At 31.3% G+C, this 27,545-nt stretch overlaps 1 protein-coding gene across 3 annotated transcripts; it reads left to right on the top strand.

Annotated features, from left to right (window-relative positions):
* Nucleotides 1-5,820: 5,820 nt before the first annotated feature.
* LOC115878508 (neurogenic locus notch homolog protein 1) lies at nt 5,821-26,866 on the top strand. Of its 3 annotated transcripts, none has more exons than XM_030895044.1 (10): nt 5,821-5,930; nt 6,082-6,251; nt 10,870-11,027; nt 16,358-16,484; nt 22,251-22,438; nt 22,819-22,902; nt 22,966-23,138; nt 23,920-24,142; nt 25,873-26,068; nt 26,159-26,866. In XM_030895044.1, the coding sequence occupies exons 2-10, from the start codon at nt 6,082-6,084 to the stop codon at nt 26,361-26,363; spliced, it is 1,524 nt and encodes a 507-aa protein (XP_030750904.1). In that variant the 5' UTR covers nt 5,821-5,930; the 3' UTR covers nt 26,364-26,866. The 3 variants fall into 3 exon arrangements, with proteins under 3 accessions (XP_030750904.1, XP_030750905.1, XP_030750910.1); XM_030895045.1 differs by having other exon boundaries at nt 5,831-5,930; nt 6,082-6,145; XM_030895050.1 differs by lacking the exon at nt 10,870-11,027 and having other exon boundaries at nt 5,831-5,930; nt 6,082-6,145.
* Nucleotides 26,867-27,545: the final 679 nt, after the last annotated feature.

Here is a 27,545-nt window from a genome sequence, read left to right as displayed (position 1 = left end):
TGTAGTAGCGAAACTACCACATCAAAATATCTGATTTGGAGACAGACTTTTAAAGCCTGTCTCCTTTTGCTACCTACAATTTTATACATGTAACGAGGCTTCTGTTGCGTAGCTAGATATTCTGTGATTTTAGTCATTCTAAATTCTAACTACTAAAATTTCATTATAAAAACGTATTTTAAATAAAATATACATAATATTTAATTTTACGAGTAATAAACAAGCAGTTGTCAACTCCGAGGCAGGCCAACATTTTTATGTCAAAGTTTTAAAAAAATATTAATAATTGATCGCTGCTGAATAGTACACCATATCATTAAGGGTCACATCTATCATACGAGTGAATTTAAGAATTATTATTTGTTTCCTTTTTTTAATTTTGCTCTGGCTTGAAATTGTCCCATATCTGTGGATTGCCCCATATCTTCTTATACTCGCTTACATCTGAATCACATATTGTTTTTCATCTTCACTTCTAGATAAAATATTAATATATTCATCTGACAATTTAACAGCCCTTTCTGCAGTTTCATTAACTATATCCAGGATCCTTTAAGCATTCCTGCAGAAAACATGTATCAGTGAAAAAAATTGTAACGAATTTGAATTTATGAAATAATCAATGTTTTAGTTTATAAACCATTTAAAATCATCCTGATTAAAAATTAAACGTTTAGAAATATCAAACTCTTCGTCATTATTCACTTTTAAAGTTTCAACCATTTTCTGCCTGATACTATACAGGGCCCGGCAGTAGTGCGTTTGTTTAAGTGCTAACCTAAAGTATATACCAGGATGAATTTAAGGAAAATATTTTAACTTCTACAGGGTGGCTCAAAAAAGTGTGAGTGGACGAGGATAATTTTTATAAATGGAACACCCTGTATATTATTGCATTTTTGGATTTCTTTCAGATCATTTTACATAATCCTAAGATATTAATAAATATATTTCGATAGTTTCAGAGATATTAAATAATAAGTCAAAAATATATATTTTTCAGCCCTTCTTAAAAAAAAATATTAAAAATACAAGAACTGTTCTGAAATCAAAACTATATTAGGTATTTACTTTAGATGGTCTGTACTTACTTTGCTATAAATATAAATATCGTAAATCATACAGGATGTTCAAAATTCTACGCCAAACTTTCAAAAATATAAAATAATTTTTCTTCATTTTTTTAAATGGAACACCCTGTATATTATTTTTTCAATAAACGGAGAATTAAAAAATGAAAATTATTTCAAAATTTTTAACGGTTTCGCAGATATTTGGACTTTTATATTTCATATGGCATTTTCCACAGTAAATTTTTATCAAAGCCACCCAATGATTTTTCTCTCGTATTTTACCATTGAAAGCGCCATATGAAATAATACTGCGAATATCTACGAAACCGTTAAAAATTTTGAAATACTTTAAATACAAAAAATGATCATTTTTAATTCTCCATCTAATAAAAAAATAATATACAGGGTGTTCCATTTAATAAAACAAAGAAAAAATATTTTATATTTTAGAAAGTTTGGCGTAGAATATTGAACATCCTGTATGATTTACGATTACCATATTTATAGCAAAGTAAGAACAGACCATCTAAAATCAGACCAGAGAATCTGAAACTGTCGAAATATATTTATTCATATCTTAGGGTTATGTAAAGTGATCTGAAAGGAATCCAAAAATGCAATAATATACAGGGTGTTCCATTTAAAACAAATCATCCAGGTTCACTCACACTTTTTTGAGCTACCCTATAGAAGTTAAAATATTTTCCTGAAATACATCCTGATACATACTTTAGGTTTGCACTTAAAGAAAATTCTCAAGTTTTTTATTCTAGGAGCTACAGATGCCCGACGCACTATTGCCGGACCCTGTATAATAAGTATTAGAATTAAACTACCTGTCATGCATTCAATTGTTTTCCATGATTCAAAATAATTTATCATGGTATCATAAAAATTGTTTTATTTTTTAAATAATAATTTAAGTTTTTCAAAAATAATCATAATTTTGTCAAAAAAGTTGAACAAATTAGGAATTTACCGAGTGGTTAACTTTAACAGTGAATAACTTTTGAAGGAGTAGGTTCATTGAAAAGTTGTAAGGAATCATTTTTGTAAAGTGTTCAATTCTGTACAATAAATTGTAATTGTCATGGATACGAGAGAACATGATCGAGAGAAAAAAAAATATTTGCAAAAAGTGGCAAATTCCCATGTAATTCAAATGGGAAATGAATCGCCTGGGGCAAGGTTTATTGCTAATGTTAATTAGACAATAAACTAAAACTTTAGAGGGCGTCGTGAGAGAATTCATCAACTTTGTAAATAACGGACACCCTACTGCACATGCAGGATGCAGGTAGTCATAACACCAGCTTTAAGAGAGCTCAGAATACGACTAACATAAGATAAGAATAAATATGTACCTTGGTAACGGCACAGATTTCTATGTATATGTCGCAGGCGTATAGAATAATTCGGCTTTTTGCAATAAGACTAGGCGTATTATAAAACTCCGACTTTTTACACAAAAAAAGGAATTTACAAAAAGCCTGCCTATTTCCAGTCACTTTGCAAAAAGCCTAATCCGAATTAGGCATATTAAACAATGATTATATTTTCTGTACACTTCTGCAAAAAGACTGCCTGTTTTTAGTCATTTTACAAAATGCCAAATCGACCAAAAAAAGTGACCAAACTTTTATGTAAATCGCCAGGCTGGGTGTGAATAAGCTGTGTGTATTATCAAGTTTCATAAATATCTGATTTACTTGATTTTTTACTGATCATTTTGTTTAAATTAAAACTTGTTTGAAAATAATTATTTTGATGTTGATATTTACATCTGACAGTTTGGTATACACTTTGAGTAGCATATCAACAAACTTAGGTGGAGCGAGATGAGGGATTGATATGGTTGACTTAAATTTCGATGTATTAGTGCCGTCCTAATTGATTTAAAACGTGTAATAATTTAAATTAAGCGTCACCACAATAATTGCTTAGTTTTCCCCTTTACGTTGTATAACATAAAATAATCTCCAAAAAGTTTAACATCGGTGTGCCAAATGAAACGTCAAACGGAACTGTCGTAACTGTGGGTTTATGATGTCGATTCTGTCCCTAATGCATGAATACATGAATAGCATTTTACTCCTTCCTTATTTTTTTTTATTCAAAATGTATATCTCGCAGGCATACACATATCGAATAACTTGCAAAAGCAAAAAGACTAGACATTTTATAAAACGCCGGCGTTTTTAACAAAAGAAGGATATTTACAAAGAGCCTATCTGTGTCAGTCGTTTTGCAAAATGCCTAATGAAGACTAGTCCGATTGCACAAAACATTTTACGCGGGATTGGTCTAACTATAACCTAAATTTATCCAAGGACATTTCTTAAACTAATCACAAAAAGTGATAATTCTTTTAAATAGAGTACGGTTGAGGATAATTATTATTATAAAGATCTAAATTCATTTTATTCTATATTTATAAGTTCCACAGAAGAAGCAGCCCTGTACACAGAATCAAATTACAGAGTATAATAATTAAATGAGCTATTAATATTACGGTTTTAATATATTTTGTATTTAAAATTATGTTATTTATAATTAAAATTTATGAAATAGCGTTCAATTGTTTGTTTCAGTTATTTTCGACTAAACATAATAAAATTTTGACATAAATAATTATTGTTTTTGTATAGGAAAATATGGGCACAGATATGGGGTATTTTTATTAAAGCGTAAATTGTATTATTCAATATGCTTATGCTCATAGCTGACTAAAGTTTGGACATTTTTTTAATCTGCCTGGCCTCGATTCTCGATTTGGCATTTTGTAAAATGACTAAAAACAGGCAGTCTTTTTGCAGAAGTGTACAGAAAATATCATCATTGTTTAATATGCCTAGTTCTGATTAGGCTTTTTGCAAAGTGACTGAAAATAGATAGGCTTTTTGTAAATTCCTTTTTTTGTGTAAAAAGCCAGAGTATTATAATACGCCTAGTCTTTATAGCCGGATTATTCTATACGCCTGCGACATATACATAGCAATCTGTGCCGTTTTGTCCTATATCGTTTACTGTACAGTAAATTTAAAGTAAATTACATATTACAATGTAGAATGTAGAATGAGTGGAAGAGGGTTAATCACCGCGACCTTAAAAATCTATCGTGTCCCCCCTTTTTTTAGTTATAACTCATAATAGAGTCTACAACTCATCATACATGGGAATCTTTCTATTGTAGAGGAGACAGGGTTATTTCCCATTTCCCGCCCTCCTCTTACAACAGCTGTTCATCTTGTGTGCGTTGATGATTCGCCAACTCGATGTCCTTGCATTTTCTGACAAAGCTGGTGATATATCGCAAAGGTTAATCGGTTCACTTCTACAAAGCTCTGCATGGTAGAACTATGGGAGACGAGAATACAATAGGTTGCCTCCAGGTGCTCCAAGTTTCAGACCAGAAGGGGCTAGTCTTTTATCTAATTACGCATCCCTTTGACCTGGTCCCGCCATCGTAAGATTTATGTTTTTGGCGTTTTGGTTGTCTCCTCTTGGTTCGGGCGGTTAAGCCAAGATGGATAGTATGACGGGTATGACGGATAGGGTATTCCCATGCGGCACACGTTTTTGTGAAATTCCCTGGCCACGACACTGCAGCCAGTGACAAGACAGTGAGATGCTCCTTTGACACAGCCAGAGGAGATTCCCGCTAGCACCTGACTAGGAGCTTCACCAACATCGACAAGGTCTTGCATCTAATAGAGGAATAAAAGAGAGTATACTGTTCATTTTGCGAAGTTTGAAACTTTTGTCATAATTTTCGGCGCCATATTGCTTTTCACGTATTTCCTGACTTGGTCCATAAGTTGTAAATTAACAATAACAAATTTAGTAACAAAATATTAAACAATGACAAATTTATTGTAGCCTACCCGCAGTATACAATCAATAAATACATCCTCTAATTATATGTTCATGGATCTTATAAGCAGGAATTCCACGGGACCAACGAATGTTGTGGCTTGTTTGCTGCTTTTTGTTCTTTATCTTTCACCATTTCTCTGGAAATCATTCTTGGTACAGTCGAGCATGAAATTTCTAAAGCCTCCGATGCTCTCTATGAAACACGTGAATATTTTGATTTAGTTACAAAATATTAACTCGGTAGTTGTCCAATTACATCGTAAACAGCCGACACAGGTAAAGGGGGTTTTCCAGTATCCTTTTGGAGTTTGAAATACTCGATAACTTTTAATATGAGCCGTTGTTCTTTTTCACTAACACGGGACGGCATTTTAGGCACAAATTAAGTCACAAATAACTAAATAAACACAGAAAATCCCATAAAAATATCAAAAATTGATAAAAATCCTCTTCGAAAAATTTACGGGAAACTATCGGATTCGTTAAAATTTAACGACAACTCTGACAGTCGGCGATCCGTATTGTTCGATTTCGGCCGATAATACAAATTCGATGTTTGCCTTTTTCTATTCGTGCACATTAGACAAGGAAGTGCGATCCTTTATATGCAATGAAGGTGATCCGTATGTAAAAAGAAAAAAAAATAATTGTACGATCTAAGAATTATAATGGATTTACGTTTTTGACGCAAAATTTCCATTTCATGTGATAAACATGGATAAGAGAGAGAATACCAATCTGTGACGAAAGTTTCAAACTTCGCAAATTGAACAGTACATTGTATTATATTATTTAAAATTTACGGTGATGAAATAATGCAATAGATCTCTATAGCGCAAGTTTGAAAAATCTTGAGATTCCTATTTTGGTGGGGTGTAGCAATGAAGTTAATGAGACAAGTGAAGTAAACAAAGTATATTAGTCGAGTGGTAGAGGTTGTAGTGTGTTATAGTTACAGGTGAATTTACATAAAAAAATAAAGTAAGTGAGATCTTTGATTACTAAAATTAGAAAATGCGTGAATAACATATTACAATTAATTTTTATTATTTTGTTTAAGTCTTCTATCAATTAAATTCATTTTAGTAATTTCGTCCATATGTATAATTATTTAATTTTTTTTTCTGTTTAGATGGGGCTTCAGACCGCAGTTCTATTTGCCCTTTGTGCTGTATGTTTGCAAAATTTAGTCACAGGTGAGCCTTCAAACTACCGAACTTACCGTATTCTTACCACTGGATCCAGATATTATCCAACGTATAACGATTATTACACATACCAGAGTGCTCCACAAGCATACAGGTACAGAGCTTTCTATAAGAATTCTAACATGAATTCGAAAAGAAAATTTGATAGTAAATTTATTCAGAAATAAAAAAATCTTTTTAATGGAACAAAAAATTGGAATAAAAATGAGTAATGTTTTTCAAACGTCAAAGTTGCAAAACCCGTCTTATTACTAACATTTTGAGAAAATCCGTTCTTTATTCATCAATATTTTGCTTGTTCTAAAATGACTAATTCTGTTTTTATTTATTCAAATATCTATACCGTTTCAGAAATAAGTAAAATTGAGAATATGGTTGACGTCGCCGTCGCCGTCGTTGCAGTAAAATCAATTCGTTTCTTATTACTAAGTATTAGTAATTTAAAAAAAAACATTAAGTGTTTGTTGTAGCGACCACCTACTCCATAAGACAAGCCTGCTTTTGTAATAAACAGTAATTATACAGGGTTGTTCACCACATACGACACGGAGTATTGCAGCTAAACGATGATATTTTTACAAATTGTAAGTTTGGGGTTCGTTGAAGGACTATTAGAGCTACAATTTAAAAATATTATAAGATACAGAGTGTCCCAAATAAATAAAAAATATCAGAGTTCTATTTTTTTAAATGGAACACCCTGTATATTATTGCATTTTTAATTTCTACGATTAAAATAAAGGTAAATTTGATTAAGGTTTATTACACTTAAACTTTACCGTTTTTGAAATATTTTCAATTTTGCGAAATTGCAGTATAAATTTTAAGGCTTCATCTCTCCGAGGATATCAAAGATTTTAATACTAAATATTTACTGAAGTTTACTTATTGATCAGTTATTGTGTTGCAATAATAAAAATTATACTACCTTATACAGAGTGTCTAAAAATTTATTTTAAATAATTACTAGCTTTAAACGGCAATAACTTATTTAATTTAAATAGAACACCCTGTATATTTTATGAAAATCAGATGCACAATTTAATTGTCTATCAAATTGTATTACACCACTTCTTACCTATTCCTTCAAGTTTTCGTAGAAAATGCATTTTCTTATAATTTAGACCTCATTTATCAATATATCCATGGAATATTGACATTTTAGATTGTTTTTAAAACAACAAATGTACAAAATGTACAGGCTAGTAATATTATCGTTTTTAGTAAAACGATAATATTAGTAGTTAGTGGCCCATTTGTATGCAAAAAGAAAACTATTTAAATCTTTATAAAAGAGTATACCATTAATTAAATATAAAACCAGTATTTCCGCCCAAATACTAATTAACTACATACTTAATTGTGTTCGTTAATAAATTATTCTAAATAAATCTGGATTTGAATCAGAAATCAATATAATAATAAGTTATGAAAATGAACGTCTCTGTTGTTATAAATAAGCCTTTGTCAAAAAATTAAATAGAATTTTTAAGGTGTTACTTTTTACCACACTGTCTAATACACATACATAATTCAGTTTTTTAGTATTTGGAGCAATTATTATTAATCAACGCAAACAGTCAATTAATGTAGTTTGAATAATAGAATCATATTAATTGGTCCTTTTTAACAAATATTTAAAGTTTTTTTTTTATTTTTTAATTAAATAAGCGAACGATATCGACAATTTTAGTATCTGTACCTTTGAAAATTTGGTACATCTTTAAAAATAATCTAAAATGTCAGTATTCCATGGGTATATTGATAAATGAGTTCTAAATTACAAGAAAATGCATTTTCTACGGAAACTTGAAGAGATAGGTAAAAAATAATACAATTTGATAGACAATTAAACTGTGCATCTGATTCTCATAAAATATACAAGGTGTTCTATTTAAATTAAACAAGTTATTGCCGTTCAAAGCTAGTAATTATTTAAAATAAATTTTTAGACACTCTGTATAAGGTAGTAAAGTTTTTCTTATTGCAACAAAATAACTGATCAATAAGTAAACTTCAGTAAATATTTAGTATTAAAAACTTTGATACCCTCGGAGAAATGAAGCCTTAACATTTATACTGCAATTTCACAAAATTGAAAATATTTCAAAAACGGTAAGGTTTAAGTTTAATAAACCTTAACCAAATTTACCTTTATTTTAATCGTACAAACTAAAAATGTAATTGGGAAAAAATTGTTATTTGGGACACTCTGTATCTTGTAAACATATTTTTAAATGGTAGCTCTAATAGTCCTTCAACGAACCCAAAATTTACAATTTGTAAAAATCTAGTCGTTTAGCTACAATACTCCGTATCGTATGTGGTGAACAACCCTGTATATATAATATATGACATTAATCAAAATTAGTATAATCATATAAAAGAATATTTTAAGCGTTTTGATTTTTTGGACTTTAACCATATTGTCATGTTTTTCTCTGTGCTCTAAAAATTGTGTGCAAATTTGGAAGTGTATAGAAAAAGGGGATCAGCAATTTTAGCAAAAAGTTTTATGAGCATTTTCATCAATATGTTAATAATAAAGATGTGTTCTCTTGTAAAGACGATCCAGAGACATACTGTAGAAAGTTTAAAAGTTGACCCCTGAATAAGAGTAAATATCATTTAGAATGAGAACTGCAAGTATCAAAAATGAAACAGTGACACTAAAAATTAAAACCGTTGATATTCTGACGAACTAACATAATATAGAATTGAAAAAAATCAGATTAATAATTACTACCTGATGATAGTTACCTAATGAATTAATGCTAAATTTAAAATGTCTGTAGGTATATGAAATATTTTTGTTCTTTTTGTATTTTTTTATTGAGGTTTATTATGTACTCTTGTATGTCAAAGAATCGACAGCCATTCTGCTAATATCGATAGACACCTAAACAAATATAGATAATGTATCGTTCCCTTTGATAAGGGATAAAATATTTCATATATTATAATGAAATTTTCATAAAACAAATAAATAATAATGTTAGACTCTCTTATGGCTTAACATAAAATCTGTTAAGAATCTCTCAGACATTCCATTTTTATTATCAAAACAAAACATAATTAATCAGATGATATAATTATAATACATAAGGATTTAAGTAAATAAATAATTTAATAAAACAGGTTTTTTATATTATGGGGTTAACCCATTGACCTTTAAAACTATTGTTTTCAAGAAATGTAGTTATTTTTGGTTTCAGTTTTTATTAGTGGAAAAATCATAAATGTGCTTGAATTATTGTAATAAAATGTAGTAATATACCATAGGATCGACAAAAAAAAAACGGCGTCAAAGACGGCTGGGAGAGTAACAATTGATGGTAATTTTGGCGAGATCAAGCCCTAGACGTCATTTACTGCGTCTGTAATCTTCTTTATTTCTTAATGGCTCTTACTGCCGAAGATTGTAATTTATTTTCGTATTGAATTTAAATGGCGTAGTTGACAATTCGACAATAAATATTTTTTTTTGGAAATACATTTGTGTGTCTGGAAATCTTTTATCATTTTTAGATCTTTCTACAATTAGATTTTTGACAAGTTTTATGTCAATTTTTAGTAAATGACGTCTAGAGATCGATCTCGCCAAAATTATAATGCCGAATTTTTTCGATGTATACGATTAGATTTTCAGAAATTGTGAATGCTGGGATGAAGGTATAAAAAATATCAAAGTTTTATTTTTTTAAATAGAACACCCTGTATATTATTACATTTTTAGTTTCAACGATTATAAATAAAGATAAATATAATTAAGAAAATAACAGTGGTATGTTTAATTGGTATACCTACTATTTTACAAAGATTTAAATAGTTTTCTTCTTGTAATCAAATGGGCTAGCAATATTATCGTTTTTAGCACCTGTATATTTTGTACATTTTTTATTGCTCTAAAAATATCTAAAATGCCAATATTCCATGAGTGTATTGATAAGTGACATCTAAATTATAAGAAAATGCGTTTTATACGAGAACTTGAAGAGATAGGTAGAAAATGGTCTAATATAATTTGAATGACCATTAAATTGTGCATCTGATCCATTTTATCATTCCATCCATTTAAATTAAACAAGATATTGCCCTTTAAAGTAGTATTTATTTAATGTAAATTTTTATTCACTCTGTATCACGTAGTATAATTTTTATTATTGCAGCACAACATTTAGTAAATAGAAAAACTTCAGTACAATATTTGGTTTTAAACTTAAATACGTCCAGAGAAACGAAGGTAATAAAATTAAAATTGTTACTGCATTTTTACAAAATCAAATCAAATTTACTTTATTTTAATCGTAGAAACTAAAAATATAATAATGTGTGCGGTGTTTCGTTTGAAAAAATGCAACTTTGGTATTTTTAATTTATTTGGACACTCTGTATCCTTTGAAAATAATTCTAAATTGTAGCTTTAGTAGTCCTTCAACAATCCCATTACTCACTATCTGAATAAAACCATTATAAAAATATTTAAAAGTTAAAAAAATATATTTGACAGGGCCATTTTATAAAAATATCTTTACTTTTTATATTTATCTTTCAGTAACAAAATTTCCAGACTTTTTACCAGAAGCATTAAGATTTCTGCTTTTCTCATTTTTTTTTCAATTTTTTGATACACTCCTTTTGAATCAATCTGCCACCCCCCATGTTTTACCTTATAATTTATAATAAAAAAGCTCTGTACCATATTATTACAGATACACATATTCGAGACCGATATACGACGATAAGGTTTATATAACGGACAGATATGGCAACACTGTAGCTCAATCGTCAAGCGATTACTACAGATACGTTCAAAGTACCAAATATGCCGATAGCGAACCCTATTGTGATCGATGCTACTATAGAGAAGGTTCTATTTTTTATAAATCAGTATATTTTTTATAACTATTGCATGTTGCACTTGCACAAATAAAATCTCATAATCATATAATTCAGTAAGTTCTTCATGCGTGACCTACATATTTAACAGAATTTTTGACCTTTCGTTGTTTTTTTAAGAGGAAGGTGCTACAATAAGAATGATCTTGTGATGTACATATAAGGGATTTTAATATAGGAGTAAGCTTAATGCACAAGGATATAGAACAATATAGAATTTATAATATGACGTTATTTTTATTACTCCATATATAGGTCATATAATGGGTTGATATACCTACCACATGATCTAAAAATAACGATGCAATTTTACAATCAGATTACCATTTAATTTTACAAATAAAATGTCATCGTTTTTTTTTCAATTAATTGTGAATGTTATATTCATCATCATTATCATCATTTTTTCAGCTTTGTAGTCATGGCGGCACTTGCGACAGACAGCTACTTCCGGTCCAGACACCGAATTCCAGGAACCCAATTAGCTAAGAACATGTAAAATAGGCTAATAAACAAGAATAAACAGGTTTGAATCGCTTTGAACCGCTTTAAAACAGGAATAAATGGGTTTTAACAAAAACTGAACAGGTCTGTTGTTTTGCGCTAAAAAGCCGTTCAAAGCAGTTCAAAAGCGGTTCAAAGCGATTCAAACCTGTTTATTCTTGTTTATTAGTCTATTTTACATGTTCTTAACCGATTGGGTTCCTGGACTTCGGTGTCTGGACCGGAAGTGGCTGTCTGTCGCAAGTGCCGCCATGACTACTCAGCTTATTAAACCAAGTTAAACTAAGTTGTAGCCACCCTCACATATTTAGATACCCTCTTTGTAATTGGACTCATTGTTGCTTATTGTTGGCTATGCGGGCCCAAGCTATCTCTGCTAATTTCCTAATATCATGGTCCCATCTCAGGTTTGGTCTTCTTCTAGATGTCTTATTAATTCCTCGTTTTTTAGCATTGTGCGACTTCTAATTTCCATATAATGTCCGTTTTAAGTGTCCAGGTTTTGCATGCATAGGTCATGATTGGTTGTACAAATTGGTCGAATGTTTTCTTCTTTAGATAAAGTGACATTCTAGGTTTGAATATGTTTGAGTTTCTTCCTGTATATAATATATAAGTACTCCCTGCTAACCAGCTAACCCCACTAACCTCTTCTTGTGATTTCTGGTAGTAGAGATCCCGAGCTGTATATTAGTTGTCCCAAATATATATCTTCTTCTACTATTTCCAGTGTTGTCTTATTTATTAGAATGTCTTTTCTGTCTTTTACTAGTTTGTTGTAATTATCAATCTCTCATGCTTCATCTCAAATCTTTCTGATCATTCTGTATATAATTTAAAATTCCGTTGGTGTTGTAGTCATAAAATATTATTTAGTAATTAAATTTTTTAAAGCAAGGCAAATTCTGGTTATAGTTAAATATTTTATAGGTTAAAGGCAATAGAATTTTTAATTATTTTAATAGTTCTCAGATTCCTGAAGTTTGGAATTTTAGAAACATGATTTTATTTTATTTTTACTGCTTAAGGGATTCTACTACATCACTGGCATTAAAGTAAATAAAAATGATCATTTAAATTGAAATGAATTTAGTAAATTCGTTATAGTAAAAATTATTGCTTTATATTTCATTTTTATGGATGACATTTATGTAAGACTGACGACTGTTATGTTAAACAAGAATTAAGTTTTATTTAATTTAAGTTTTAAGAAATTAAATTAATGCAATCTACAGAGTATAAGAAACTACATAATCATAATAAAAAAGAAGAGTAAGAGAATTTTGAAGTAAAATGCTGATTATGCTTTTAAGCTCAACTTTTGGCTCAAATGAAATAAAAATAAAGCACCATTTCACCCCAATACACCAAAACTCTTTATTTTTAACACTAGACTCGCATTTTGCTAAGCGTATTAGCATCTCATCAACAGATGATTAAAACTGTCTCCATTTTTGCTGGTTTGAAAGTTTGAAGTGGAGTTTCAGTTTGAGTATTTTTCAAGAGTATGGTTTAGGTATGTGGATGATATATTTGCCGTTTTTGACACACATTCTGACACCAAACGCAAACGTATTTCTATAAAGTAAATAATCGTTTTCTTTCTAATACCATAGATACCCATTACCCATAGAGTAGATACCCATATTAGAAATAGGTACTAATAATTGCCTGGAATTTGATATCTATAGAGAAAAGATCTTTACGCACAAATATATTCCTAATGAGTCTTATCATAATGATGAACATACAGTGGCGAACAAAAGTATGGAAACATTTTAATTTATACTATTTCTTAGGAATATCTCACTTGCTGGTAACACTGTATTTTATCTATTCTTGATTAACCTCAAGAATTTTCCTGATAAAATATAAAAACATTTGACAAGGTTTTGTCGATTATAATGGTGTTTTGGTATTTGGTTGTTTACAAAGTATGGAAACATTTTAAATATTTTTATTTAAAATTACTTTAGTTAGTGGTCTGCCTTAGTGACTTGGTGTAATAGTACCATTTCCAAATACAATGCCGAAATGCAAGTATTATGCCTCTGACTTTAAACAGAAGATAGTTGCATTATACCAAAACGGTGTGAAGCAAATTGATATTTCTAGGCGGTTGGATATCAGAAGGGGTACAGTAAGATTATTAAGCGTTATTTATAAAGAGGGACTGTAGATCCCGCAGTTAAAAGTGGAATACCGCAAAAAACTTCCTTAAAAATGGACCACATAATTTTAAGAAAAGCCAGAAGCGACCCAAAAAAAGTGCCGTTGATATTAACAAGGAACTTAGGGAGGAATACCCAGATGTAAACGTTTCTGACATGACTGTTAGACGGCGCCTGCTAAAGGAGAACCTTTATGGTAGACGCGCCGTTAAAAAGCCCTTGTTAACGAAGCGCCACAGAATGGCAAGATGAAAGTTTAAAGGCCTCCTGGTCAAAGATTTGACCCGAAGTATTTAATTCCAACTGTCAAACAAGGTGGAGGAAACCTGATGGTGTGGGGATGTTTTAGACGATCTGGTACTGGTCCATTAGTCAGAATTGATTTGCGTATGGATGCTCAAAAGTATGTTGAGATATTGGAGAAAAACTTGTTGCCATACGAAGATGATCTGCCTTTGTCATGGATTTTCCAACAGGATAATGATCCTAAGCATACCTCTCGACTTGTGAAGAATTGGCTTTCAAGGGAAAAAAATCGGGTTTTGGATTGGCCTTCTCAATCGCCCGATTTAAATCCCATCGAAAATCTTTGAATGCAGTTAGAAAAGCAAATCAGAAAAAGACAAATCACAAACCGAGAAGATTTATGGGTAGTTTTGCAGGAAGAGTGGCATAAAATTTCAATTGATTATTGTGCAAAGCTAATATACTCGATGGGGGGAAGATGTCAAGCAGTCATTAAAGCCAAGGGATGGCCGACTAAGTAAAAAAAAATATTTCAATTATTGATTGAATAATATTTTTTTTGTGTATGCTTTAGAAATGTTTCCATACTTTTGTTAACCAATTTTTTTAATAAAAATTTATTTTCTAAATATTTTTAAGTGTATACTTATGTTTTTAATGTATGACATTTTATACCCCGTCCCTTAAATTAAAAATAGTATTTTATAAAAAAAAAACATAATAATATACATATTATGTACAATATTAAAGGTTTATAAAATGTTTCCATACTTTTGTTCGCCACTGTAAGATGGCTAGTTTAAATTAAAAAAAAATAGTTTTAATCGTCTGCTGATGATGCTAACATGGTTAGCGAAACACGTGTTCAGTGATAAAACTAAAGTGTATTGCGGTGAATTGGTGGCTTTATTTTGATGTCGTAAAACCAAAGGTTCCAACCCCGAACTACAATGAGATGAAATTATGAGTATAAACTTATAAAAAAGAAAAAATGCCTTTAAAATTTTTGAGGATTGTCACCAAAACAGTGTACTTAAATAAATTAAATTAATAATTTTGTCGATAGCTATAAGTTTCAGCATCACCTGAATGAAATAAATCCTAAAATTACTTTAAAATAGATAAACTCTTTCAAAATTAATTGAAACTTTCTAATTGTTGTTAATGTTTTTTTTGCACATACTCTCGATATTAAATACGATCAAAATTAATTACATTAAATCCGGTTGGACAAGCCAAATTAATCCAAGATTCCTACGCACCACAGTCCTTGATTGACATTTGGACATATATCTAGTTTTGTTTACACATTAATAACATAAAATGTATATATAATTCAGTTTTTACATGATATAATCTATGACTAACACACACGAACTAGATTGGGAATAGATACATTTCAGTTTCATAAAAAGTTATATAAAGTCATATGGGGGCGTTCTAATACCAGAAGCTATATATACAGCTAAGTGAAAGTGGTTTTCGAAAAAAAAGCATATTTTAGCTTCTTGTAATGACCAACATCTAAAAAAATCTATTTCTATTTTTTTTATTTAGAAATAAAGAGGTGTGGATAATTTTATTTCACTTTAATGATTGTTTAATTATAATTGTTACAATAATAAGCCGCTCCTGATTGTTGTGATTGTAGGCAGAACAGTGTGGGTAATGAATACAAAACATTTGATTAATTCAACAATTTTTTGTTTGTTTTTCATATTCGCATGGCATCTATTTGATCTTCCGTATCAAAATATTTATGTAAATTTCATAAAAAATACACAATTACATTTTTTATTACACGGTACACATTCTTCACGACATTGTTTGACCGCACTATCGAGGTAACCTAAAATAATATCACGTTTTAATCGAAAGATATCTAAATGGGTCTTATTTAAACCCTTATTTAGATATTTTTGTTTTAATCATTATTAGATTGACAAATGTCAATATTTTTGTGACAAGAATTATGCGATCTTTAATGAAATTGATTTTAAAATACGATCTACTATCACAGCCTAATCATAACCAGCCTCCCGACTTTATTATTAGTCGTAGCATTGGCATGCTACGTATCAAATCAGGTTTTGAGCTTCTATTGAAATTTTGTTTAAAAAATGAGAGACTGTTACTCTGGCTGCTGGCAAACCAAACCAAAACACAACTATTTTGCTGTTGTAACACCAAAGGTTCTAACCCTCAATTATTGTAACAAGTAGGTATTCAAAATACAAATTAACATAATCTATGTTATGTAGCTTTTAACATCAAAAATTGTACAAATTATGTAAATTGTCACAAGAATATTGACGTAATGCAATTTTCTTTAAATTTTTCTACTGAAAACCATTTTTTTAATATAATAATATATTTACAGCTATGCAAGTCACAACATGTACCGCAAACACATGTGGTCAGAACGCTCAATGTTCCGTCATTGGAGGGCGACCAGTTTGTTCATGTTTTAGAGGATACTCTGGAGACCCTCTGCACACATGTACCAGGTAATACTTACTTACAGCAACATGAACGTTTATTATTCGTAGGGTTAACACAACTAGTCAAACCCAAATATGCAATTTTTCAAAACATATGCAAGTGTTCAACATATACATATATATAAAAAAATAGTGTCTCACCCAAGTAACATTTTTCGGAGCCTAAAGTTTTATTAAAAGGTAACGGGTATTTATAAGAGGTTTATAAGGAACCTTAACATCTATAAGAGTGTGTAAAGTCATATAAGAACACTATTGGTGTTAAAAGTTTTGTAACACCTCGAAAAAATACCAAAATACTTGAAGTTTTAAAATATTGCATCCAAAATGTTTTCGTTACCTTATTTATAAAACTTTTGGTATTGGTTACTTAAGGTTTTTTTAAAAGGGTTTTATAGCGTTCTTAAAAACCTTATTATAAAACTTTTACTCTTGGAGTTTTATAGCTTACTTCGTAAAACCCTTATAAATCCTAAGGCACCTAATAAACATTCTACAGCTACTACAAAACCTAAAGATTTTATAAAACTTATAGGCTCAGTAGCAACTCCTTTCATGTGTAGAATAGGGGGCGCTATATTTTTAAGGTTAGGTTATGTTTTATGTTCCTGTTTTGCTTTTGTAAATCAAAGATGGAAGAAGAAAGAAAAAGTTGGAAAAAATTAAATACAGTAGCAGTTTTTATAGAAAGTGCGTTAAAACCCGTAAAAATATTTTGGGAAGCACACCACCCACAACTACTAAAAATTAACAAAACTTAGACGTTCCTCAAGAAGATACATTGCCAAATACTTCGACTGAATCGACTGCCACCGATGAAGAAAGGGGTAAAGGACCTTTAGAAGAATGTATAGATATCAGGGAAATTTGGTCAAAGACGGTGTTGATTTTCCATCCTCTGTTGTTTGGACAATTTTGAAGTGCACTGAAGGGCTTTGTTTTAATTATTTTGATTAAAAAATTGTTTTGCAAAAGCCAAAACGCCCGAAACAAAAAGTGGGGTTATGGTCAATGGTCAAGTTTCTATAAATACCTTTTTGGTAACTTATAAAACTATTAAGCATCACAAAAGCACCTAAGGTTTTATTGCAAGAGCAAAATTCCCATAAGACACCTAGGGAAGTGTTATAAGAGTTTTTAAAGTGTGGATGATTACTTTAAGGCCCATATAAAACTAGAGGTTTTTAAAAGGCGAAATGGCGAACATGACGTCCTTTTATAAGGCGGCCATTTTATGTTCGTGTTGTTGTACTTACACAAAAAAGAAGAATATTGCATTTTAAGCAATATTACCGAAGCTTTAAGACGTATTTTTTCAAAAGCATGGGGTTAAGAAATGTTGCGCAGCTTATTTGCAAAAAAAACAAATCATGAGACGTAATTTTAATTTTTTGGTTTTTACAAAATAAATTATATTTGAGTTCTAATCGGGGGCGATTTAGTTTTAAGAAGAGTAAAATGTTAATATTACTGGATAAATCTTCCGTGCCAATAAAATTTAGTCCTCATAGAATTCTTACAGAGTGTTTAAGTTGTTATGGTAATTATTATAACACGCCATTTTCATCAAAGAAATCCATTGCTGTCAACTTTAAAGTACAAGCAGAATAATAATGACAAGAACTTGAAATAGAATATATTGCAAACAAACGTTGTAGAAAGAGATGAACTTAAAAGGGGCGTTTTTTTATTTTGGTGTTTATAAACACTATAAAAAAGGAATATAAAGGTTTTAAAGCGGTAACGAAAATGTATTCCTTGCCGCTATAAAACTTATTTATGGTTTATAAAGGTAAAGACAACATCTTAGTTACCAATAAATGGAGAGTAAAGGTCACGTCAAAGGTTTTATAAGGCACTAAAATTTGGTCACCGTTACCTTTATAAGATTCTCCAATTAAGTGCTATAGGGGTGTTATAAGGGTAACGAAAACGTTTCACGAACAATTGATAGGCTCTTAGGTTTTATTAAGTAGGTTATCGAAACGTAACCATTACCATTATAAAACAAAGAGTGTTAGTTGGGCATTATATACTTATTACCTTATTACCTTACTAGCGTGTACCAGCGACTTCGTTCGCGTCGAATTAATCATTTGTAATTGTGATGATAAAGCAAAGCAAGAATTTCCATTAACATACAAACTGGATAAAATTTTCTAACATTTATGTCAGCATGAGAAAAAACAATATGGCGATATTATTATATAACTTGGTAATATTTGACGGGTAGTTTCATCTCGTTGGAATTTGACTTTCGAAAAGTTTAAGCAGAATCGTGGTTAAGAAATTACACAACTTTTTGGAACACCCTGTATGATTTTTTTAAAAATTTCAAAATATGTAAAAAAAACAAATAAATTATGCTTGTTCAAGCGTTTTCCCGAAAGACTAACCGTTTTTTAAATAACAAATATTGCAATATTTGAGGGGCATTTTCACCCTCTTGGAATTTGAGATTCGAGAAACCCCTCCTTATCGAACCTCTACACCCCACAGTCAATCCGTTTGCCAAAAATCAGCTTTTTTACATCAAGCAGTTTAAGGAGAATCGTGATTACTCAATGATTTTATGAAACACCCTGTATAAATTTATAAAAAATCTTAAAATATGTAAAACAACAAAATAAAATATATGTATTTAAGAGTTTTCCCGAAAAACTTACCGGTTTTTAAATAAAAAATATTTTAATATTTGAGGTATAGTTTCACCCCCTTAGAATTCGAGTTTCGAAAAATCCCTTCTTATCGAACCTCTACACCCCAAAGTCAATCTGTTTTCCAAAAATCAGCTTTTTACGTCAAGCGCTTTAAGCAGGATCGTGATTAATCAATGACCAGATTTTTCGAAACACCCTGTATACATTTTCAAAAAATCTTAAAATATGTAAAAAAACAAAATAAAATATATAAGCGTTTTTTGTATTGTAATATTTGAGGGGTGGTTTCACCCTCTTGGAACTGGAATTTTGAAAAATCCCTTCTTATCGAACCTCTACACCCTAGAATCAACCTGTATGCCAAAATTGAGCTTCTTACGTAGAGTGGTTTGAGCAAAATCATGATTAATCAGTATGTCAGTCACTTAGAAGCTGGGAATAGAAGCTGGGAATATTTGCATAAAATTAAAATATTTATAGGCACTCCAAAAAAATCCTATATAGGTATTTCGCCACTGCAAGAAAATCTACAAAATAAAATAGTTATTTTTTGTAAACACTGCTGCGTTAATCCAACGGAAACTACTTGTCAGCAGTTATTTAGTTATTTATAGGCAGTTTAACACTAATTGACATTGTGGTCTTGAATGATTTTATTTAGAAATATATTTTCACCATGCCTTTATCATATCTTTAGTACATTTTCTTAAATATTAGAAAATCCAATTCTTTCTTCTTCTTTATGTACCGTCTCCATATCGGAGGTTGGTTATCATCATTGCTATTTTGACCTTGGAAGCTGCGCCCCTAAATAGGTCAGATGACGTGACATTAAACCATTTTCGCAGGTTTCTGAGCTAGGATATTCTTCTACTTCCAACAGACCTTTTTCCTACAATTTTTCCCTGGATTATGGTTTATCTCATACCTTGGAACTCTCATGATATGGCCGAGATATTGCAATTTTCTTTTTTCACTTCCTTGAGGATCTCTACGCCCTTCTCAGAACTTCCAGGTTGGTTACATGTTCTGTCCATGGTATTTTCAACATCCTACGGTATGTCCACATCTCGAAGGCCTCCAGTTTCCGCTCGCAAAGCTCGTTGAGGGTCCAAGCTTCCATACCATACAAAAGAACTGAGAATATATAACATTTGAGCATACGAGTTCTCAGATCTAGGCTCAAATCGCGACTACAGAGCAGCTTCTTAATCTTCAGAAAGGATGCACGGGTCTTTTCAATGCGAATCTTTATTTCTGAACAATAATCCCCGCTCTGCAGTCGACACTTGTACCCAGGTAGTCATACCTCTCTACTCTTTTGAGCTCCTCGCCTTCCGCGTACAGATGTTCATTGGGTACTCCACTTTTAGTGACCATCATGTATTTGGTCTTTTAACATTGAGTGTCAGACCATATTCTCGACTAGTTGTGATGACGTTATTTAACATATTCTGAAGGTTTTGCATGTTTTCAGCGAGAAGGACTGTATCGTCCGCGTAGCGCAAATTGTTCAGTGGTATACCGTTAACTAGTATTCCACCAGCATCATTTTCGAGGGCTTTGTTAGAGATTTCCTCTGAGTAGATGTTGAAAAGGAGTGGTGATAGAACACATCCCTGTCTAACTCCTCGTTTGATATTCACTGCTCTCGTCAGTTCAGATTGGACGCGAACAGGCGCACTTTGATTGAGGTACAGTTTTACTATTATTTGTATATCTCTTGTATCGAGATTTTTTTGTTCTAACGCTTCTGTTAGTTGCTTGTGTCTTACTTTATCAAATGCTTTATTATATAGTCAATAAAGCAGGCATATACATTTTGATTGATTTTGATTGGCATATACATTTTGATTGAAGGCATCGCTGCATTAAGACATGGTAGGCAAACAAAGCCTCCCTAGTACCGAAACCATTTCTAAAGCCAAACTGAGTATCTGCTATATATTCTTCTAATTTTCAGTAAATCCTGCGGTGGATGACTTTGAGAAAGATCTTAAGTGTGTGACTCATAATACTGATCGTGCGGTGTTCTTCACATTTTTTGGCATTATGCTTCTTTGGAATTGTGACAAACGTCGACTGGAGCCATTCCTTTGGTATCATCCCTGTTTCGTAGATCTTATTAAATAGAGAAGTTATAGTACCTAAGTGTTGTTCTTCAATCAACTCGAGCGCATCTGCAGGTAGATCGTCAGGGCCAGGCGCTTTCCCATCTTTGGCTGATTTTATTGCCACTTCCTTTAAAATAGATGGCCCCATTTCATTGTTAGTGCTGGTAGTGATTTCTTCTTTTTGGTCGTTGAAAAGAGTTTCGATGTATTGTTCCCATAGAGTCAATTGATCTTTAATATCCAACACAATGTCTCCATCTTCATTTGTAAGAATGTACGATTTTTGCTTCCGAACAGTTCCAGTAAAGAAAATCCAATAAAAAAGGGTTATTGACTGTTTCAAATAAAAATAGTAAAATTTTGGATTTTTTAGGTAGGTAGTTAAAGTCGAATACCTAAATAATTGTTTTACCCATTCCTTTAGTTCCTAAATTTTATAATATTTTGATATATTCATATTTTATGCAAAACATTCTTTTTTTTGCGAAATATGCAAATCTCTTGTCAAAAATACGTTTAATATGCAAAATATGCACTTTGCATATTTGGGTTTCCCTATTGATCACTATAGATTAAAATTGTTTGCACTCGGTCCTGTTTGCATCCAAATATTATTTATTTCGATCTGTATTTTTTCTTGTCAACCAATAAATAACAGGTTTTGAAGTCCAAAGAATGATACTAGAAATATTACGAAAGCAAATATTGGAATAGATACTTAGAGAAAATACAATTAAGGAAAAGTTGGCACTGAATTAAGAAAGAAAGAAAATAAAGGAAAAAAGGAAGAAGAAAAAAAGGGGAAAAAACGAGGCTAGTAAAATAACTGTAAAGAAAGAAGACTGGATATTGGAAGACGCAGAATAATATTATTAATATTATATACAGAATCGCAATAAATAAAGAATAATTGAATGCAAAAAGAATATCAGTGCCAAAAATTCTGCAATAATGAAGGAACTTTTAATAGGTACATTACGACATTCCTATTTTTTTAGATCGGAGTGTCTTTCTGAAGGTGAATGTAGAGGACATCTAACCTGCAAAAATGGTAGATGCATCGACCCTTGTGCAGGAACTTGTGGCATTAACGCTGACTGCCAAACAAGAAATCATGTTCCTGTTTGTAGTTGCCCACCTGGATATACAGGAAATCCTTTCAGTAGTTGCAGAAGATTTGATCCCTGTAAGTACAAGTTGTGTTTGAGTTTGAAGAGTTTTGCTTGAGCTTAAATTTTTAATAACTTCTCTTGAGTAACAGAAATAAAATATACATTCAAGTAAAGACCATAATTACATAAAGTAATGAAGAGTAAAATACCAAGAATATTATTCTTGATAAATAATACAAAATTGATATCTCTGAAGCTAACATATGAAAATTAAATTTAGCTTATTTAAAAAAGCTGTGGCCTTTCCTATAGCAATAGTTTTTTTTTGATAATCACATTAGTTAAAGTTAGATAGTGTCGCCATACTTATCTCCACAAAGGGACAGAATTTAATACAAATCCTTCAGATTACTCTGTATATTTAAATGACATTCACTTCACGAATAAATTTTAGCCGAATTATGTCATCCAAGTCCTTGTGGACCCAACACTAACTGCGAAGTTGTGAATGGAGTGCCAACTTGCAAATGCTTACCAGGTATGTTGGCTGAACCTAATACATTTTGTTCTCTATTTCTCTTACTATTTAATACATTTCTAGGATTCCAAGGTTCTCCAATAGCTGGCTGTCGCCACGAATGTGAAAGTGATGGAGAATGTGGTGGAAATAACGCTTGTATCGATTTTAAATGTCAAAATCCTTGTTCGTCTCAATGTGGAGAGAATGCTGACTGTCAAATAAGAAACCACCAAGCCATCTGCACCTGTCCCAAGGTTAAAATACTACTTTGAAGTTACATTTTTCTATAAGTCATATCAAGTTACTTATTTTTTTTTTACTTTTTACTTTTTTATATATCAGAATTTTAAATTTCAATAAAAAAATAATTAAAATTAAATAATATAGAGATACAAAACTTTGAAAGATATACATCTGGTATATCTGATAATATTTTTTTGCGTCTATTTGTGGGAATCTATAGATTATTTGCATAAGTTTGCATGTTCTTAGTTTTTAAAACTTGATATACAGTATGTCTCCTTATGCTCTTTACAAGATTTTTTTTATTATTAACATTTTAAGGAAAATGCAGTCTTTATAATTTTTTTAGCTAAAATGGTTAATCCTTTATACTTTTCCAAATTTCTATAGCGTTTTAGAGAAAAATAAAAAACATTTGAAAATAAGGCTGAATTTTTAAAAGTGCCAAAGATATGGTCCAAAGTTTCTAAAAATCAACATACGTTTCTATAATATTATTTCGTTTTTATCTTTGATATGTGGTTTTATCTCGGTGTATTCATGGTGTATTCTGCGGGTTTTGTTAATTTCGATTAACTTTCCTATACTAAAATATTAAAGAAACACAAAATTGATTTATTTTACTATGACGGAAAAAGTGATAATACTTATCGAAAATATTTATACTTTAAGCATTTTAGAACAAGCAAAAATGTTGTAGAGAATGCAATTTTCTCAAAAAGTTAATAATAAAAAGTGTTTCGACTAGTAAAGATGATCCGAGGACATACTGTATACAATAATTATTTTCAGAATTACTTTGGAAACCCACGTCTTTCCTGCAAACCCGAATGTTACGGTGACGTAGACTGTCCTGCCGGTCGTCCTGCTTGTTTCTACGGCATTTGCAAGAATCCTTGCGATGGGGTCTGCGGTACTAACGCCAATTGTGAACTTAGAGGCCTTACCCCAGTCTGTTCTTGTCCCAAAGACAGAACCGGTGATCCGTTTGTTCACTGCCGCTTGTTCGAAGCACGTAAGTATTTATCATCTTGAACAGGTTGTCCCATTTTCGTGTATTTTACAAGGTTTCTCATTCATGTGTAGAGGCATGAAGATAGGGGTTTTACATTACGTGCTACTTGTATTATAAAACTAAGGATGATACATTTAACCTTCTTAGTTCCTGATATACAGAGTGTCCCAGAAATAAATGCAGATATTTTACCTGGTAGTATATTTCGGTCCCAGAAACAAGCCTATAGAAGTTTTTTTGCGAAAAAAAAAATATTTTGTATCTTTCTTGACATTTTCCGGGAAATTATAAAAAACTTTTTAGTGCCACTTGTTTATTCGCCTGAGATTTATCTACGATGTATCTAAACCTTGCAGTGTTGCCACCTCCTACATTATTCATTGTAATTTTAAATTTGTACACAAAAAATTACGAGTATTAATTCTAATCATTTCACTGTCTATGACTAACAATTCTAGAAACAAACGTTAAATATTTTTACGTATACCACATTTTCATATTTATTTTTAACTATACCTACTTAAAAAATAACTTTTAACATTGCCATATTACGAAGTAGTTTCAATAAAAAAACATTCTTTTAAATATTTTACTTGTACTTACCCTTACAATGAGAACTAAACTGTGTAAAATTATTCTTATGAGGTTTACGAAAATCATGGTTATACAGCAAAATAGTTTTATTTAGAACTAAATTTAATAAATAATGCACTATATATGCGCATATTATATACATATATTGAGATCAAAATACATAAATGAATACCAACGTGGTTTATCAGAATTCACTATTCGGAACATTGCCAATATCAGACAAATAAAGCTTGATTTTCATGCATCCGTTGTCCGACGATACGTTGATACGATATTAATTTTATTGGTAGAATTTAAAGACTTTGATTGGTTAGAAAATAACGCAGCTTTTAAATTTATTGCATTTTCATGCCTCCGTTTATCGGATATAGGTTGGTGTCATTTTATATTTTCGTTTCAATAACGATTTTGCTATTTTACTAATATTTTTATTAAGGTTAGATTAAATTTGCCAAAAAAGTGTAAAACGTCCGTTATCGTATGAACGGGTCCGTTGACGGGCTGAAGTAAAATATTTACGGATGAAAAGTGGCGCGAAAACGCTATGACCAATCAGAGCACCGTCGCGTCTGATCATCGTATCAACGTATAACGGATGCATGAAAATCAAGCTTAAACCGTATACGAACGACACACAACAACTCATCCAGGGATTTCAGATTTCACTAATTATAGCATACACTTCTTTTGACTATCTGGCAACACAGGGCGTCGAATAAGCTGAAAATCCTCGTGAAAATCTCTTCATAGCCGCTTATCGCCAGCGGTTCTGAATGTTGACATTATTTTTTAAAATTAGTTAGTAAGTTAAATAATTGGTTATTTTTAATTTATTTTGAAAATGGTAAAGGGAAAAGATGTTTCTTTTGATCAGATCTAACCACCCCTTAAAATATCTGCATTTATTTCTGAGACACCTTGTATAGGTCGAATTTTAAAATGTTGCGTTTTTCGACCCCCTTCGTATCTTGGTTATCTTATAACTATTCGAAAATGTGATAACTGGGACACATAGTTTGCTAGTAGTAATGAGAGAGTATATTCTTTTTCTATTTTATTTGCTTTATTACTAAGCCAACTGGATCATATGGTACAATAAAATAAGTTCTGATATGATAAATCTCTTTTCATTAAAGGTGATCTTTGTGAGCCCAACCCTTGCGGAGCTAACGCGTACTGTGAACCCGGCTTTGAAACAAGGAATCCATCCAAGGAGCGTCCAGTTTGCTTCTGTCATACTGGTTATATTGGCAACCCTGTAGCAGGATGTCAAAGAGGAGAATGTATCAATGATTCCGATTGTCCCAACAACAAAGCTTGTATAGAATATACGTAAGTATAAAAGTTTTTAACAAAATATAATTTTGCTGTATTTATATACCAATATAAAAATATAGTACTAAATTGTTGCTATATTTTTAGTTGTCAGAATCCGTGCGTTGGTCAGTGTGGTGTCAATGCTGAATGCAATCCGAGAAACCATTTGGCCGTTTGTACTTGTCCCACTGGATACCAAGGAGATGCTCTGAGTCAGTGCCATTTGAATAGAGGGACCTCAGCTGCGAGATATTTGAGATACAAGAGGGCTGTGGAAGAGAGTCTTCTAAACGCCACATTAACAATTTAAACTAAGTCATTGGAATAGAAAGATCTTTTAGATGAAAATAATTAGTATACTTAACAAGAATACTATTTATATTGTAGGTCTATTTTGTTGGATAGTATCAAAACATTTTTAGCTCAATTTCACTTTAAAATTTAAATCATTTTGTACTAAATTATTTGGTTCGTGTTTGCAAAATGAAAAAGAGGAGATACTATCTGATGAAACTTTTTAAAAATCGTTCACCAAATAATCTTTTTGCGCTTTTTATTTTTACGACTTCTTAATAATCCTAGATTTAGACCTTATATTCTTTTGCATATAAAAACGTAAGTCAACCAGACTGCTCCAATAAATCTGAATTATTTTTATAAGGTTGTTAGTGAAAATTCACTGTAGTTTATTTAATATTATAGTAGAATAAACCTTAGGCTAAAAAAAAGTTATACAAATATCAGTGATTCTAATGAATTATATATTGTAAAAAATCTCATTTAGTACTGCCATAATAAATATTATCAATTACCTTCATGTCTTATTTCTATCGATTTCTTTTCTAAATCTTTTTTTTTTGTAATACTGACACAAAAATTATAAACGTAAAAGCAAAAAAACAACAAAGTTTGGTACAAGAGAGGCATCGTAATGGGCCAAAAGCCTCCGAGTGAGCGATCAAACAGGATCCCAATCACCAGCAACCTAACCTAACCTAACAACTAAGTAAACTCTACAAAGTTGACATTATTTTTGACAAACATGTAATAAATAAATATTAAAATGCCCGATTAAAAACATAATTAGCTAACTCTAAATGAATTTTATAATTGGGCGGTTTAATACTCGTGCTGGCACCTGTTGCCTATACCGTGCTGGCAACTATCCAAGTAACATCTATCTGACTTCGAACTAAATCTGACCTGACGCGTCGTCAGACTTTGTGGAAATTTAGGTCGGGTGCTGGTGATACGACCGCTGACGTCGCTTTCCTATTAAAGGCGACGTCGTTTGATCGGAGTCGGTAAATCCAACGATCTGTCGACGTACAAAATAACAACGTACCATTTTTATTAATTTCCCAACGTCGTTCCCACGTTTGCTTGCCGTACGACGTACATATACTTGAACTAGCCCGACGTCTATCCGTTGTCCGAATAGGATACGTCTCACTGATAATCGTAAACACGTCCGTAAATACAACCCATTAAG

The sequence above is a fragment of the Sitophilus oryzae genome, unplaced genomic scaffold (genome assembly GCF_002938485.1).
Source record: "Sitophilus oryzae breed Bouriz unplaced genomic scaffold, Soryzae_2.0 scaffold_1062_pilon_pilon, whole genome shotgun sequence".
Lineage (NCBI taxonomy): Eukaryota > Metazoa > Arthropoda > Insecta > Coleoptera > Curculionidae > Sitophilus > Sitophilus oryzae.
Note: the sequence above shows the minus strand (reverse complement) of the source record. Positions and strands in the feature narration are given on the sequence as shown.